Source organism: Hesperophylax consimilis, chromosome 22 (assembly GCF_061612785.1).
Source record: "Hesperophylax consimilis isolate HC1 chromosome 22, BYU_Hcon_1.0, whole genome shotgun sequence".
Lineage (NCBI taxonomy): Eukaryota > Metazoa > Arthropoda > Insecta > Trichoptera > Limnephilidae > Hesperophylax > Hesperophylax consimilis.
In genome coordinates this window covers 27,656,935-27,674,701 of record NC_142857.1, presented here as the reverse complement: position 1 = coordinate 27,674,701, position 17,767 = coordinate 27,656,935, and the positions used below count along the sequence as shown (strand labels likewise).

The window sequence follows — 17,767 nt, the reverse complement described above, 5'->3', positions numbered from 1 at the left end:
GACAAATGTAGGTATTTATGCACAGCGATAATAAATTATTATATGAGTCAATCAATATAATTACCTGCTCGAGGGATATTATGGTTTAAAATTGTATGCTGAAATCTATTGCCGGATTTCATATATAAACAAAAGGTAGATCACACCCACAACACAAGATTTAGTCAAAATTAACGTATGTCCATTACAAAAATTACTAATAAATACGGCCAACGGACATTTACATATCTTGTGTCTTCTATTGTAAAATCAAACTGCACAACTGAACTGAAAAAAGCTAAAACGGTGGTTAATGAATCAAGATTTTCTATATTGATATTGTTAACAAATACACTAGTATCCATTGATTGGTTGCATGTAATTGTATAAATATACCTAGAGTGTTTGAAATATGCTGTGTGCCTTTGAGTGTGTGTATGCTTGACTATGTTGACTGTGTTAATATCCATCTTTCTATGTCTTTATAATGTTTTTATTTCTGTATCTATGTTAAGTATTGTGGTTATTCGTTATATGTGTGCGTCCGAAATTTTCAATCTGCGCAATATTATGCATCAGGAGTTTTCCACGTGCAGAATCGCATCTTGTCTGTCTTCAACAAGGAGGTTAAAATGTAATAAAGTGCGCAATAATCATTGATGTTACTTTATTTCGATAAGACGTATTTGGACTCCAACGCTCTACCAACCGACTGCTCGCCGACCGACAGGAGACTACAAAATCTGGTCTTATCTCTAGTGGAACACAATTGCGACAAGATATTAGAATGCAAGAGCAACTCTAATTGAATAGCTCTATGGGAATAACCAGGGTCAGAATATTTTTATACTGTCATAAAACAGTATCCGTAGTTTTGCACGTGCGGGATCGTTGTGTGCAGAAAATTGTGTCTGTGGTTAAATTCGAGTGCATTTGTTTGAAAAAAAACGGAAGAAGGATTGAACATGGATTGACCGGATTGAACTACTGGAAGCAAGTTGTTTGTGTTTTTCGTGACTATATTGGAAGTGCTAATAGTCTAAGAGGTCACGGTCTTTTTCATAACGATCAGAGGAATGGGTAGTTTTAGTACATATTCAAAGTATGGCATCTCCGCATATGAAAAACGTTGGTCTGCCTGCTCTAAGTGGTTGCAACTATGAGTTATAGAGCTTACAAGAGGCTTTATTGTTTCGAAAAAAAAACGATCAGAGGAATGGGTAGTTTTAGTACATATTCAAAGTATGGCATCTCCGCATATGAAAAACGTTGGTCTGCCTGCTCTAAGTGGTTGCAACTATGAGTTATAGAGCTTACAAGAGGCTTTATTGTTTCGAAAAAAAAACGATCAGAGGAATGGGTAGTTTTAGTACATATTCAAAGTATGGCGTCTCCGCATATGAAAAAAGTTGGTCTGCCTGCTCTAAGTGGTTGCAACTATGAGTTATAGAGCTTACAAGAGGCTTCATTGTTTCGAAAAAAAAACGATCAGAGGAATGGGTAGTTTTAGTACATATTCAAAGTATGGCGTCTCCGCATATGAAAAAAGTTGGTCTGCCTGCTCTAAGTGGTTGCAACTATGAGTTATAGAGCTTACAAGATTAGGCTACATTGTTGCGAAAAAAAAAACGATCACAGAAATGGGTAGTTTTAGTACATATTCAAAGTATGGCGTCTCCGCATATGAAAAAAGTTGGTCTGCCTGCTCTAAGTGGTTGCAACTATGAGTTATAGAGCTTACAAGATGCTTCATTGTTTCGAAAAAAAACGATCAGAGGAATGGGTAGTTTTAGTACATATTCAAAGTATGGCGTCTCCGCATATGAAAAACGTTGGTCTGCCTGCTCTAAGTGGTTGCAACTATGAGTTATAGAGCTTACAAGAGGCTTTATTGTTTCGAAAAAAAAACGATCAGAGGAATGGGTAGTTTTAGTACATATTCAAAGTATGGCATCTCCGCATATGAAAAACGTTGGTCTGCCTGCTCTAAGTGGTTGCAACTATGAGTTATAGAGCTTACAAGAGGCTTTATTGTTTCGAAAAAAAAACGATCAGAGGAATGGGTAGTTTTAGTACATATTCAAAGTATGGCGTCTCCGCATATGAAACAAGTTGGTCTGCCTGCTCTAAGTGGTTGCAACTTCGAGTTATAAAGCTTACAAGATTAGGCTACATTGTTTCGAAAAAAAAAACGATCAGAGAAATTGTCAGTTTTAGTATATATTCAAAGTATGGCCTCTCCGCAGATGAAACAAGTTGGTCTGGCGGCTCTCAGTGGTTGCATTTCAGAGTTATGATGCGCGCAAGTCATTGCATTGTTGCGAAAAAAACGATAACAGAAATGGTCAGTTTCAGTACCTATTCGAAGTATGGTGTCTCCAAAGGTGAAACGAGTTGGTCTGCCTGCTCTCAGTGGTTGTATTTCAAAGAAAAAAAAATAACAGTAATCAATAAAATAAAAAAATTAAATCGAACAAATCCAATTTTTATTAATTCAACTTCCATAATCTAAACATCTTTGGGTAAAATCACAGATTAATCATTTTGTAGAATATTACTAAGGCTTAAAGAGTTAAATATTTACTTACTTCTAATATTCTTTTAATATTTTTATGAGCTTTTTCATTAGTCACATCAAAACATCATGGATTTTGGCGATAAAAGTAAAAAATAGCTTAAAAAAAGGGGTCTACGGTATCGTATACCGTTTACCTAATTCGAGTTTGAGGGATTTCTTAACGTACTTCGAAAAATGGTGTTCAGAAAACATAAAAAAAGACAACCTAATATTATAGTAGGAGATTTCAATATAAACATGAATAAAAATGCAGACATCTATACAAAAAACTTAAAAACTTAATCATTGAATTCAATGGGATGAAACAACTGGTAAAAGATCCTACTAGAGTAACTCTAACATCAAGTACATTAATTGATCTGGTGATAACAAATGTATTTGAACTACAGGTAAATCTATTAGATGCACCCAGAATCATAGATCACTCCATAATTCAAATTATAGAGCAAAATCGAAATACGAAAAAACATTTTATAAACACCAAAGCTTATCGGAACTATGCAAAATATGACGAAGAAGAACTAAGATTACAACTCAGAGCACAAAATTGGAATGGAATAATGGAATTAGATTTTGATATTAAGGTAGAAACATTCATAAAAAACTTAAAATATTCAATTTCAATATTCAAGATTTCTTTTTTAACTTGGATAGATTTAACTTAGATTTCGTCATCTTCGGAATCTTCTTCTTCGCTGCTTAGGCACGTAGACGAGGAGTCTGTAATGTGATAAAATAACTGTAAAGTTTGATAGAAAAAATGACGATTTTGATGATATGAAAATTATTATACATATGTATATATAAAAAACAGAAGGAAACGAACTCTTGTATGTATAGCTTAATGAGATTTATGGTTTAGATATGTAATATGCCATTAATAAGAAACAAATACATGCAAACTTTTCGTTTCCTAACGATTTTTACCTATACATCCGCAATCGTATAAAACTTACCACTGACATCACCAGAAATATTGTCATTTTCTGACTCCGTTACAGTAACATCAGATACTTTATCTGGTAGTCGGTTCCCTGCATACCAGATAGGGACATATTTGCCGTGTTCTTCTTTCCACCCATGTTCAATGGCAATAGATAGCTTGGAGGATTTTTGGTTGAATTTATCCAGATATTTGATACGTATTTAGCTCTAAGTATCTGTTGAACTAGTTCGATTTCAGACGGTGGCAAAAAAGCAGCATCAAAATTCATAAGAGTTTTGTTAAATTTTTCTTTCTCTTTATTGGGCTTAAATTTTTTGAGGAAAATCTTATGGCGGGCCTCGTTTACAGATTTACTCTTCACACCATATAACTCACATATGAATTGTTCAATTTTGCATTTGATTTCATTTGTCAATGGAGCATTAGAACTAAGCTCTATTAGAGCCTCTTGATAAACTGTGTTTTTACTCAGGATATTGTAAAGTTTTTGTTTGCCCTTTCTATAAAATGCAGGGGTATAATCACACCCTGTCAAAGCATGAAACGCTGGCAAACTCTTTGCCAATGTAGCACCAATACTGAGATAAATTTTGTTAACATTTACAATACGTCGTTTGGCAAGAGTGCCGGATTCAATAAATATTTCATGCTTTTCGAATTTGTCCAAATTTCCCAGTAAAATGACGATTACATCAGTGTCAGAAGTTTTAATCAAAATATTAGATGGTTCTTGAATACTGTATATGTGGTATATTATTTTTGTATCGGTTTCTTCGTGGTGCCCACACATCAAATTAGGGTTATCGTTTTGCACAACCTTTTTGCCGTCGCTTTGATATTCATACGAATAACAATTATTTTCAAAATTGAGATTAACCGTGCTTCCAGAAATGACTAGACTAGCCTCCTCGGAACTCCAATGTTTTATGAAAAAATGCACGAGTTCTTCTTTGAATTGTGTAATTCTTAATTCTTTGACGAAATTTCTTGGTCTGATTTGTTTTGGCGATGTTATTTTATACTGTGTTTTGGGGGTAGCTTTGTGCCCAGCTCTCATTTCACGTTCAAAATCTTTGATTGAGGGTGATAAATAAGAATCAAATATTACATCTGTAGCGGTTATGTCACCGCTCCTAGAGTCATCAAAATCATAACCAGACGGCATGTGTTAAAACAGCCGAGACAGAAATTATTCTTTCGAGACTTCAATAATAATATCCATACCATCATACGTAGACTGCTGACTTGCATATAGGGTGATGCAAACGCCCAGACAATAAACCGAGTCAGCGGTCCTGCGAGTTCGAAGTCCAGACGCTACTCCAACCCGTGGCAGACGAGAACAAAGGAATCAGCAGCTATATAAGCGGTGGAGGACTTGAGTACATCAGTCAGTCAACAGTCAGTCATCATCGGTCTTCATACCACATCACTCCAGTCAACAAGTTCCACGCGACATCATCCTACTCGAGATCTTCAACTCGGCGTAATGGAGGAATCGGCCACCATGGCCGGTTCCCCCCACGTCACGCTTCGATCCTTCTTCACCTCAAGTCAGTCAGTCATTCTTCCACATCGTTCCAGTCAACAAGTTCCACGCGACATCATCCTACTCGAGCTCTCCGACTCAGCGTAATGGAGGAATCGGCCACGATGGCCGGTTCCCCCCACGTCACGCTTCGATCCTTCTTCACCTCAAGTCAGTCAGTCATTCATTCCACATCGTTCCAGTGACAACTGGGGGGCCCTGCGCCCCTCCGCAAAGGACACATACCCGGCTTCGCCCTTACCATCATGGACTCTACCGGGACATCAACCTAGCGCCTTGTCCGGATCGTCGTCCCTGGCAAGCGTTACTCGGATTACAAGCGCTCTGGTCCCAGCGTCTCTGACCAGCGCTTCTTCCACGCATCATGACCACCACGAGGACACGCAGCATCCTCACTGGTCACACCGCGCCCGTTCAACTGCCTACAAGGTCCACCGCACCTTTGGCAGTCTCGTCAGCACTGGAGTGCCTGAAGACCTACGTTCTTCGCCAGTACCTGACCTTCATCGAGTCCCGGTCACCAGCGCCCGGCGTCGACTCACTGACCCGCGCTTGACCACCACATCATCGCAGCAACCGGAGTATTCAACATCTGTCCTACATCATCTCCTCGTCACGGCAACTGACTCAATAAATGTATTATCCTGACTCTTAATAAACACTGCAACAACAACATCCATATCTTAAATTGTCTCACTACCAATTCCCAAACATCGATACGGTTTGCTTTGTAGCTCATACATTTTTTCAAAATGTATAGCGACATTTCACCAAATGTTTTCACATGCACTGGTATTAAATGGAGAATATAGAATCCATCTACAATCACAACATCAATTTTTTGTGGCGTATTGGCATTGGCTGTTTTTTCCAATATTTTCATGAGTGCAGCCTTGTTAGTCTTCATCAAGGAACCATCTAAATGACTCATTGAAGGTGACGATGAAGATAATGGATATTTCAAAACTTTTGGCAAATCTAGTTTCTGATTAAGGGAAATTCCTAAAAGACGACCGAAGACGTTTCGTTCTGCTTTTATAACTTGCAGTTTTTGTGCTGCTTTACATGGCTTTTTTGATTTATCTGAACAGAAATTCCTGATTTCATTGCGTTTTATTGGTTTCTCGAAACGGTCGGGATTTGCCGGGCCGGACGCGGGCGGAGGAGGGGGCAATGTGTGTGTCAAGCAGGGTTCCCGATTTGCGGGAATTCCCCAAACTGCGGGGAATTTTTCAGATTTACTTAAAACTGACCATTTCTCTGATCGTTTTTTTTTCGCAACAATGTAGCCTAATTTTGTAAGCTTTATAACTCGAAGTTGCAACCACTTAGAGCAGGCAGACCAACTTTTTTCATATGCGGAGACGCCATACTTTGAATATGTACTAAAACTACCCATTTCTGTGATCGTTTTTTTTTTTCGCAACAATGTAGCCTAATCTTGTAAGCTCTATAACTCATAGTTGCAACCACTTAGAGCAGGCAGACCAACTTGTTTCATATGCGGAGACGCCATACTTTGAATATGTACTAAAACTACCCATTCCTGCGATCGTTTTTTTTTCGAAACAATGAAGCCTCTTGTAAGCTCTATAACTCATAGTTGCAACCACTTAGAGCAGACAGACCAACTTTTTTCATATGCGGAGACGCCATACTTTGAATATGTACTAAAACTACCCATTCCTCTGATCGTTTTTTTCGAAACAATTAAGCCTCTTGTAAGCTCTATAACTCATAGTTGCAACCACTTAGAGCAGGCAGACCAACTTTTTTCATATGCGGAGACGCCATACTTTGAATATGCACTAAAACTACCCATTTCTGTGATCGTTTTTTTTTTCCGCAACAATGTAGCCTAATCTTGTAAGCTCTATAACTCATAGTTGCAACCACTTAGAGCAGGCAGACCAACTTTTTTCATATGCGGAGACGCCATACTTTGAATATGTACTAAAACTACCCATTCCTCTGATCGTTTTTTTTTCGAAACAATGAAGCCTCTTGTAAGCTCTATAACTCATAGTTGCAACCACTTAGAGCAGGCAGACCAACTTTTTTCATATGCGGAGACGCCATTCTTTGAATATGCACTAAAACTACCCATTCCTCTGATCGTTTTTTTTTCGAAACAATGAAGCCTCTTGTGAGCTCTATAACTCATAGTTGCAACCACTTAGAGCAGGCAGACCAACTTGTTTCATATGCGGAGACGCCATACTTTGAATATGTACTAAAACTACCCATTCCTGTGATCGTTATGAAAAAGACTGTGACCTCTCAGTCTATAAGTACTCCTTCGTTTTGTTGTGGCGATAGTTATCTCGAGGTATCACGGTGGAACTCATTATATTGTAATTGTGTTGTGCTTGAACTCATTATATTGTGTTGTGTGCTCCTTATTGGTAAGTGATTGGTCGACTTGTTTTCCTTCTTTCATTTCGTTTCGTATCATTTACAGTCCAAATTCATCTGAATTTTTAATTCGGAAGCAGTTTCGGATGCAACACACACCGTGCTCCTATAGTGAAGTCATTGAATCTCACAGCTAACTTCGCTACTTTTGTGGTGACGACCGTACTGCCCTTCGTACATGGAGATACTTACAAGTTACGCGACTGTGACGTAACCACAAGTAGCCTACCAATATTATACTCATTAATTCTGATTTCCATACACGGCGCTACCCGAAATATACTCAGAGATGTGCAAAATGGGTACCCAAAACCATTTGAAATGCAAAATGGAAATGGGTCAAAACTTTTCCATTTGAAAATGCAAAATTCAAAATGGTTTTTAGAAAAGCATTTCAAATGCAAAATACCTATTTTCAAAATGCATTGAAAATTAATGGTTTCTCAGATCAAACACTTAAAATAATTATAGAATTTTTAAACAATTTTGTTATTTAATAATGGACATCAATGTAAAACAAACATATTACATGATGGTAAATCCAAAAACACCACGACTACAGATTATGAAACCACAAAAAAATTGTGCGGGACTAATGTTGCCAACGTAAAAACGTAAAAACATAGAAACTGCTATCTAACATTTAATATTACAGCGTCATGGCCCCATGTTCAGTATTTGAATCAGTATTTTTTGTAATGGTATTACTCAATTGCCAGGGAGCAACTTGACAAATGTAAATTATCTCTCCTACCGAGGTTGAGGACCGACTGATATTTGGGGCTTATGAAAAAAAGATGAGTGGAGATAGTAGGAAGAATGTTACAAAAAAGCATTTAAAATGGAAAATGCATTGAGAAAAGCATTTAAAATGCAAAATGGAAAATACCCATTTTGCATTTCCATTTGAAATGGATTTATTTGAAATAAAGCTCTCTGACATAATACTAAACTTGATCAATTTTTACGTGCAGCCGTCGAGTTAATACGATGTCAAGTGACTAGCGACGAAAACAATAATATTGTTCTTCTTTATATTTACAAGCATAAAAACATTTATAATTTTTTTGGGTCTGTGGTACAACTTTGTTGTATGGGTGTTTGTATAACCGTAGTTATACAAACATGGATATTTTCGAATTGGGATCGGGCATCATTTATATCAAACGAATGCAGCTCTCGCAGCCGTGCTACCAGCACTGTCAGAATACCCGTAGTCGATGTGTAGCGTCGTGTACGAACACTAGCAAAATATTATGGCGGGTATCGCGTATGATACGCGCACGAAAGTCGAGTCGCTTGCAAGTATCTCCATGTACGAATGGCCTTATAGACACGTTGTCGAAAGATCTACATGGCAAGCAAAAAATACGGCAACTGCCGTCGTTTCAATCTAGTATTAAAGTGTAACGCGTCGCGTGAGGTCGTGTGCTCTCTCGTAACGAATTTGCATTAAAGTGCCAAAATGCCCTCGTGTGTGATGAGAAAGTGTTTCCATTACTCGGCAAACTGTCGCAAAAACAAAGGAATAACATTTCATTTGTAAGTACACACAAATGACTTATTAATGACGTACGATACATTATATTGACACATTGTAGAGCTCTCAAAGTGAAAACTAAAGAAACGCTAATTGTCGTGCTTTCGATTTCGTAGTTTTAGTACTAACTGTCACGCGTCGCGTAAGTTCGTGTGCTACCTCTGCCAAAATGCCCTCGTGTGTGATGAGAAAGTGTTTCCATTACACGGCAAGCACTAGTAAAAGCCAAGGAATAACATATCATTTGTAAGTACACGCAAATTACTTATCATAAATGCTACGATTGTTTCGTTTCACGAATATTTTAAGCGCCTACACTACAGAGAATGTCCGATAGCGAACGTAGCAACACACAGGCATGAATGAACCACAGTATAAAAAGGACAACCTACTTGTAGTAGGTCGTCTCATACAGCGTTTCGTATTCGTTTTTCGATTAGGGAAACATGGGGTAAAACGCACAGTGGTTAACTTTGTTGATGGCTGGCCCTATATGGGATTACTGACGGTGACAATGAACTATTATATACAAAATACACTCCGAATTTAAGACACTAGTAGTTGAGCTCTGTAAATAATAAAAAGTTACGCAGTGACTAGCTGACGTGTAACTTATTTAGTTTTGAATTATTTTTATAAGCAATAATTGTTCGCCTGAAACACTCATCCACATTAAAAAAATCTCCTGATAAAAAATACATGACGCCAACGGGACTCGAACTCATGTATTTTTTATCAAGAAATTTTTTTAATGAGTGTTTCAGGCGAACAATTATTGCTTATAAAAATAATTGTTATCCTTTGTGCTATGCATAAATAAAATCTTGTCTTTAAAAACATTAATTTATCAAAAAAATAATAAATAATATTTAGTTTTGGTTAAAATTTTGATGTCGTGAATTCTAGAGTACCTAGCAACTGGGTTTGGGAATTCGTAACGTGGAAATAATATTATTGTATTGTAATTAAAGTATTTGTTTCACTTGATCGTGCCATGTCTTCCTTGGGCGTCTTCGACCTCTTCAGACATTGAATTTCATTCTCCTTACACCCCTTTCTTCGTTCAGCACTTATGTCTCATTTTACCACACATAATTATTTGATTCATGTCTTCTTACTTTGGCATCCCCGACTTTTTATACCAATCACCTTATGCAGTATTCTTAGATCCACATTGTTACTGCTAAAAAACTACATTATGTCGACTTTAATTCTACTCCTTATCTTATTCCAGTTCAGAGATAATGCGTTAAGGCGAAGCTTAATGCTAAATCACTAATTTGATTAATCTTTGTTACGAATTGGTGTACATTATGAATACCAAAAAATATGCTTTAGATAAATTAAAGGTTCTCCTATCGTTTTGCTTGAGTAGAATACAAATAAAATAATAAATTACTCAATTAAAAATATAAATGTAAACTACTAAAAAAAAAAAAATTCGATAGAAAGGTATGAACGCGTAAAGGAAACAACTTTACAAAAATACAGTATTATAGCTAAGATTTTATGTGACAGTTTCACTTGATTAATTTTTTTGCTTTCTTATAAAATTATTTACAAATTAAATAAAAACCAGTTTTGTGCTTGAAATCGAACGTTTCTAGACTCCGTTTGTCAAGCGATTTTAATGCCTATTACGTACAATATAAGGTATACCAAGAATATACACATTTTTGGCTTGTAGGTTCATCTTAAGTATTTCTCGTCCCCGACTTCTTTTACCATTAAAACCACTCTCTAAACACTCCTGACACTAATAAGAACATTAAACTGTTTTAGCGAAATCGTGTGAATGGTATAGGAACGCGTAAAAACAAAAAATCATGTCGAATATGATTTTCAGGTTTCCCCGTGATAAAGTGCGTCGACAAAAATGGACCGATGTTGTTCGTCTTCAAAGGCGCGAGGATGATTGGACGCCTTCGCTTCGCAGCACACTGTGTTCAGACCATTTCGATGAAAGTAATTTATATAATTCGGTCAAAGGATCGCGGATGTTGAAAAAGACTGCCATACCGATTTTAAAGGTTAGTTTTTATTTATTTTTTGTAGCTGAAATTTAAAAAAAATATTTATTGTAAAATTTCATATAAGCCCTTAAAAATTAAAGGCAAATTAAGGACGTCTTTTGGTTTTAAGTTTGTTGTTCTACTCGACCGTTTTGAATCTCCTATGTCTGTAAATTTGTTAATACGTTCCGTTTCAAGATGATGGCCGTTTCAAATGTGAAATCGTACTATTTTGACTTTCTTATTCGCATTTTTTCAATATTGTTTACCTCCCTCTGACTTGAACAAATTGTATAATTCCTTATTTGCTAGAAACAATGTTACATAAAATATAATTATTGTTTTTTAATTAAGTAGGTAGGTATTCATCTCTTTCTTGCAAATCAAATGATAACAGGAAATTTTCGGTTTGATTTATTAAGAAAAAATTAGAATAATATTTTTTTAATGCAAGGACTCCTGTTCACAGAGATATTAGTTTATATTTAATAATATTATTAATTATTTTTAATTTATAGTTCACTTGGCTAATAAAATGATAGCTCGACTTATTAACTTTAAAAACGAAATGATAAAAGTGTAATTGGCGATACAACCGATTAGTGTAAGGACGGGTTGTTTATCAGAATTTGAACAATTCATCAAATTTGATATTCAAAGATGATATTCGAGTTTTGTGCAGATTCTATTCATGTTCTATCACTATACCATTATTGGCCAGTTGCTTAACAAAACTGCAATAATAACAGAACTTGGATAGAACCTTTACAGAATTAGATGAATTGTTCAAATTCTGCAAAAAAAAAATTTTATATCAATCGATATGTTAAATTATTGGGCGATGTTCCTATCGCTTAATATTTACAAAGATGCAACACGGAGCTTATTCGGAGACGTATTTTTATTTGTATTGGAAGGGAACGACGTTTGGCAAATATGGCCACGTATCAGGTATCGGATAAATCAAGAAAAAAATGGAGATTTTGTTTGATAATATTCGTAAACTGGAGGAAACAATTTTTATTTTTTTATTAAAGCCCTTTTTAGCGGGTTTTTACATATGAATAGTAAAAATTATATATTAATACATATATTATACACAATACAGCACATATTTACTATACATAACTAAACTGCCGCAATAACAATATTTGGTATTTGTTAAGTGAAAGATTAAAGATGTTCTCTGACTCGGTATAATTATTTCCCTCCAAAAGTATTCTGGGCAATGAGGAATACATATATGGTAGTTAGTACTAGAATTTCTGTATTGAAATAAATCCCGACTTCTAATACAAAATAATAATTATAATGTAAGGCCGTTTAAAAGAAGTATAGACAAAAAGTTAATAAATTATATTGAATTATGTTCCTCTTTTACAGGCAACTGACCATTAGAAAATGTTAATATTTTAAATTGCTCTTCCGCTGTGCAAACTATAAATCACTCGTTTGGTAAGAAGATTTGTGATGAAGAGTCTGACACTGTCAACAAACCAGAGACCATAAAATCTTTATGAAGGAAGGGATTTATTTATAAGTAAAGATTTTATGTTCTCTGCTTTTAGAGAAGCTTATCTCCTCTATGGGATGTGTGGGATTGCACTAACCTCCCCACATCCTGGAATAAATAATTTTTTACTATTATTATTATTAGAGCGAAATCGAATAAATGTGTGTAACTATGCATTATGCAAAACAACGATGATTTTAAATATACATGATATCCGGGGCTAAAGTGCACAAACATCTGGAGGTGATTCTACATGAAGTTTGAAGTTTGTGTACTTTACCCCCGGACACCCCGTATTCTAGGCAAAACAAAAACTCCTATTATTTTTAAAAGTAAATCATATCTCTTATCACTGTGAACAGTGTGAACACTAATTTTGTACTCACTTGAACCTCTGTACTGTATTTGTATTATAATATGTTTGGTACCGTATAATAAAATAAGGACTATAAGATAGTATAATATTTTTGTATGCGAAAAAAAACAACAGAATTTCGAAAAGAGTTATTCATCTTTTTTTACTTCTACCACGTAGTCTCACCTCCCAATTTTGAGTACTTTACCCCCGGACATCCCTGTATAATTATTTTATCTAAATTATATACATAGAACATTGTAGAAATGTATTATATATTTGTACAGCGCCCTTGAGGTGATAGTTATCCAATTATTATATAAAAAATATATATTTTGATTAAATTACTATTTGCCCGTGTCTCGTCTTACCCGACTTTACCCCCTGTCTACCAGGACAGCGCTGTGTAAGCGAGGAAGCGAGTATGCGTAGGGTCATCTCTTTCACGCCCGTGATGTAGAATATAGAGTTCGAAGTACGCAAACGCGGTCGGTCCTATATATCTATTTCGTCCATACATATATGAATGTTTATCTTTGTCATACACTATAAACTAATACCAATGTTTGAATGAAGAATTAACTGGTAACATAAGTGTGTTGTTACTTGCCACGATGGAATAAAGATGTCGCAGTCTTGCTACATTTTGTGGATATATTGCGTTTTCGAAGTACGTAATGTCTGTCTGTCGTTAGGAATGGTTGGGATCATGGAACTACGATCCATACCCAAGAATGTTGGGATTTTTTACATTAAAATACGCGTTCTGTAAATCTGTATTATGTACACAATGACGGCCTATTTCTATACGGAGACAGGTTAAGAAATGCCGCGAGGGGGACAATTAAATTTAAAATGATATTATTATTTCATGTGCAGGTACTTATTGGTAATAATAAGCGTTACTAAAATCCATTATTTTTGTAAACAAATATCTCGATTATGAATTAACTACCTAACTACGTAGCTTGATTTAAAAGAAAATTGTTTAAAAGCCACGAAGATACGTTACTGAGGCAGCGCGCGTCGTTTCGCTGAACTAGGCCCAATGGACGTACTTGAGGTTTATTGCGTTTAGTATCGCGCATAAGTTCGTTGGTGTCAGACAAGCTGCCACCTGCTACCACAAGCGCGTCGCTTTAGGTTCTTTTGTGTGAAAAAATGCCTTCCTGCGCTTTTGACAAGTGCAGAAATCATTCGAGAGCAAAAAACAGATCTCATGGAGTGTCTTACCATTCGTAAGTACACACAAATACAATTATTCACAAGGCTTTTAGCGACCCGAGAACGGTAAATGTAGAAGTAAAAAAATGTGAGATAGCGAACGCAGAAACTCTTACATGTATGAAGTACAACCTGTCGTATTCTACTGCGCTGCTCGCTCGTTTGTTCGTTGAGGCGTTGTAGCCAATTGGAACCGTTTTGGAATGTGCGGTTTTAGATCGTTTTCAAAATCAATATTTATGAAAGAAAATATTAAAATTACGTACTTTAGTAATATGATTAGAATCAGAAAAAGAAACTGTAAATCTTCCATACATTTTTAACGATACTCATGGTTTGTGAAAATACCCCATTATTGCTGTCAGCCTGTTTTCCTTTTTATAATATTTAATCACCAAAATTAAAGAAAACATAATATTATTTGTAAGTGGGGCATAACGGAATACCGACCCGTTTGTCACATACGGTGTGATATTTTGTCTCGTTTACATAAATCCGTCAATTGTAAACATTTAAAAACCTAATTTAATTATTTTATTAATCAATATTAAAAATAGTTATTTACTTAGCAGTGGCTAGAATATTTAAAAAGTATGTATTAACACAATATTTATTTCATAAAGGTTACCTTTGGATGAATTACGCAGAGCTAAATGGGTAGCCATTCTTCAAAGGCAAAGACAGGAACCTGAATGGACGCCAACCAAAAATAGTCGTTTGTGCTCATCGCACTTCAATCCAGAGGATATGTATATGACTAGCAAAGAATTGAGAAAAGTTAAAGCAGAGGCAATACCCTTTTTCAAGGTATATAACAAAATACCATTAATACCTCCGAGCTAAATGGGTAGCCATTCTTCAAAGGCAAAGACAGGAACCTGAATGGACGCCAACCAAAAATAGTCGTTTGTGCTCATCGCACTTCAATCCAGAGGATATGTATATGACTAGCAAAGAATTGAGAAAAGTTAAAGCAGAGGCAATACCCTTTTTCAAGGTATATAACAAAATACCATTAATACCTCCAACTTCTGACATTTCCAACACATTCATAAATAAAAATGTAAATGTTTGTTTGTACAAAATCTTAAATCTCCGAAAGTTCTTCACGGATTGCTTTGAAATTTTGACACAATATTGCTTCGGAATACGCGTGTTTTTATATAGGTACCTTTATTATACAGGGTGTATCGGCACGTACCCGACAAACTTTAACCAGCTATTCCTTAGCACATTTGGAGTAAAAAATGTTATATGCACTTTGCTGTCTGGTAACATTTTTTTTAATAAAAAATTTACTATTCATATTTTCACCACATGTCACCAATGTTTTATCCTTTTTCAAAGTTTGAAAACCCATCTGGCAATATTTTGTTCGAGTTTCGTTGAATAATGTACGTACGTTCCTACGTTGGCGCGCTTTTACAATCACAACGAAATGGCACGGCACCATTCGTCTCATTTTTAACTATTATTATTTAGTGTGTACGAAAGAGCGAGGACACTTTTTGACACACTTGCTAATAACAGCTGTTGAACACGAGATTCAATGCAAATGACAGTGACGGAGTGTGGATTTTTTATTTATTTTTTGTTTTTAATGGAAAAAAAATGTTACCGGACAGCAAAGCGCACATAACATTTTTTACTCCAATGTGCTGAGGAATAGCTGGTTAAAGTTTGTCGGGTACTTGCCGATACACCCTGTATAGATGTACCTATGACAGGAAAAAACATACTTTTTTTAAAAACTGCACCATCTATTGGACGAAAAAGCAACACACGCTATTGTTTCTCTATCTGCACAGACAGACTGAACCACTGCAACGCGTGGCGGGGTAAAGCTAGTAATGTCATGGAACAAACAAGGTTAATTAGGTAGTTTTTGTTTCATCAATTTTAATACTTTTTAAATGTGTGTTGAATTGTCACTGTATTGAGTTAACACGGCGTTGAGTTTTCATGGATCCCTAAAAAACCTTCTTTCTATAAACGCCGACAAAACTCACTGGATAGGTAGGTACATCCTCAATTCACTATCAAAAATCTCCGAACACTAAATTGGTCATTCTCAACATTGAATGCGATAAAATTACATGCAACCGACCGTAATAATTTATTATGTAATACATTGTATGAAAACACTAGTACATAAAAGCATAGACGTATATATTTAGATAAACAAATGGTTCTACTTTGATCCGTTTTGGTGGAGGTTGGTACATCCATCTCGAATCCCACCCCACCTCTAGTCGACGTACAACGCCTACAACCATCTTTGCGCGTCGGCGTTTGACGTTTACCGAAATCGAAATGCCTTTGTGCTGTGTGCTGCGTTATTGCAAAAACAACTCCAGAAGATGTGGAAAAGCCAATGGATTTACATTCCACAGGTGAGTGTGCTTTATTTTATTGTGAAGTTATTGCTTATAATAATATTATTATCAGCACGCACGGAACTCCCAGCTTTCAACAGTAAATAGCAATGATGTTCGATATTCGGTGTCCCGGTGACTTGGTGTTATTATTTTTCCTGAAGAACCGGTTCATTTTGGAACCGGGTAAATAAAAGTAGGTAGTTTTTTTAGTAATGCTGAATTTGGGTATTTAATAAATAATATAATAAAATTATCTTCATCTATGAACAGAAAAATTAAAACTCACTGGGAAATATTAGTTAATAGTAATAGGAACCGGTTATTTTTCAGTCTTCGACAGCGGAGTTTTGCCAGTGATTTATTATCTTTGGCCAGTGACAACCCATTTTGAATATTATCTCTATAATGGTACCAAGGGTTGTTAGGTGAAAACAAATGTAATATCGGGGTTGCCACTGGTGTTAGTAGTGTTTTTTTGTTGTTGATTCAATGGATTATATTTAAACCTATATCTTTTACTTATTTTTTTTTGCTATTGGTTACCTTTGCCACTTTGTCAAACGTGTAAAACTAGGAAACTACCGCTCGCCTCTTTTTGTTGTTACATTACAGGATTATAATATATTTGTGGTAGAATGTTAGTTATACCTTCATAATATAAATGTTTTAATGTATTTTTAGGTTCCCGGGGCAAACTCACGCCAAGTTTGACGAATGGGTCAAATTCGTACGGCGAGATCGCTGTGAACAGTGGTATCCGAGCCCGTTCAGTCGAATTTGTTCCGACCATTTTCCTGATTCTGAAAGATATATAACCAAAAATGGGAGGCTCTTCCTAAAAAACACAGCTGTACCATGTTACAGGGTAGGTTTACGAGACTTTTTATTTTGTTAAGAAAATGGTAAAACTGAAAAACAAGTAGCAAAGTTTTCCTTCAAAATATTTTGACTGACGAGTTTCGTGTCCGTTTTTTCTTGATCAAAATTATTTACCTTAAATTAATTGCCTTTCAAAACCTAGTTTCTTGCGTCTTGTTTTTAGAGTCAGCAACGTGCACTGATAATAAGGTATCATGTCGGATTTCGGTATTGTCATTTTGGATCCCCTTGCATATTTGTGTATTTTCTCTCCTCTTCTTGGCTCTTCTGGACTCTTCTCCTATCTTAGTAATCCTCACGCAGAGGGATTGACCGTCGCACCACTCATACCCCTTCTCACCCTTATGCACCCATCGTCTCGTGCACCTTTCGCAGTTCTGGAGGCTCCTGGATTCAAGC

The 17,767-nt window shown here is 35.9% G+C and overlaps 1 protein-coding gene across 9 annotated transcripts in view; it reads left to right on the top strand.

Moving 5' to 3' along the window:
- LOC149413403 (uncharacterized) overlaps positions 1 to 17,767 on the top strand; it is an 86,962-nt gene that overhangs the window by 17,727 nt on the left and 51,468 nt on the right. The window contains exons 1-2 of one of the 9 annotated variants that reach the window (XM_089645254.1): positions 8,740 to 9,009; positions 10,854 to 11,037. The exons of 6 other annotated variants lie outside the window; for them this stretch is intronic. In XM_089645254.1, the coding sequence (XP_089501380.1) occupies positions 8,933 to 9,009; positions 10,854 to 11,037 (261 nt within the window). In that variant the 5' untranslated portion in view covers positions 8,740 to 8,932. Of the gene's footprint in view, positions 1 to 8,739; positions 9,010 to 10,853; positions 11,038 to 14,941; positions 15,109 to 17,767 lie in introns of those variants that run through there. 2 more of the 9 variants (XM_089645255.1, XM_089645258.1) reach the window with 2 other exon arrangements.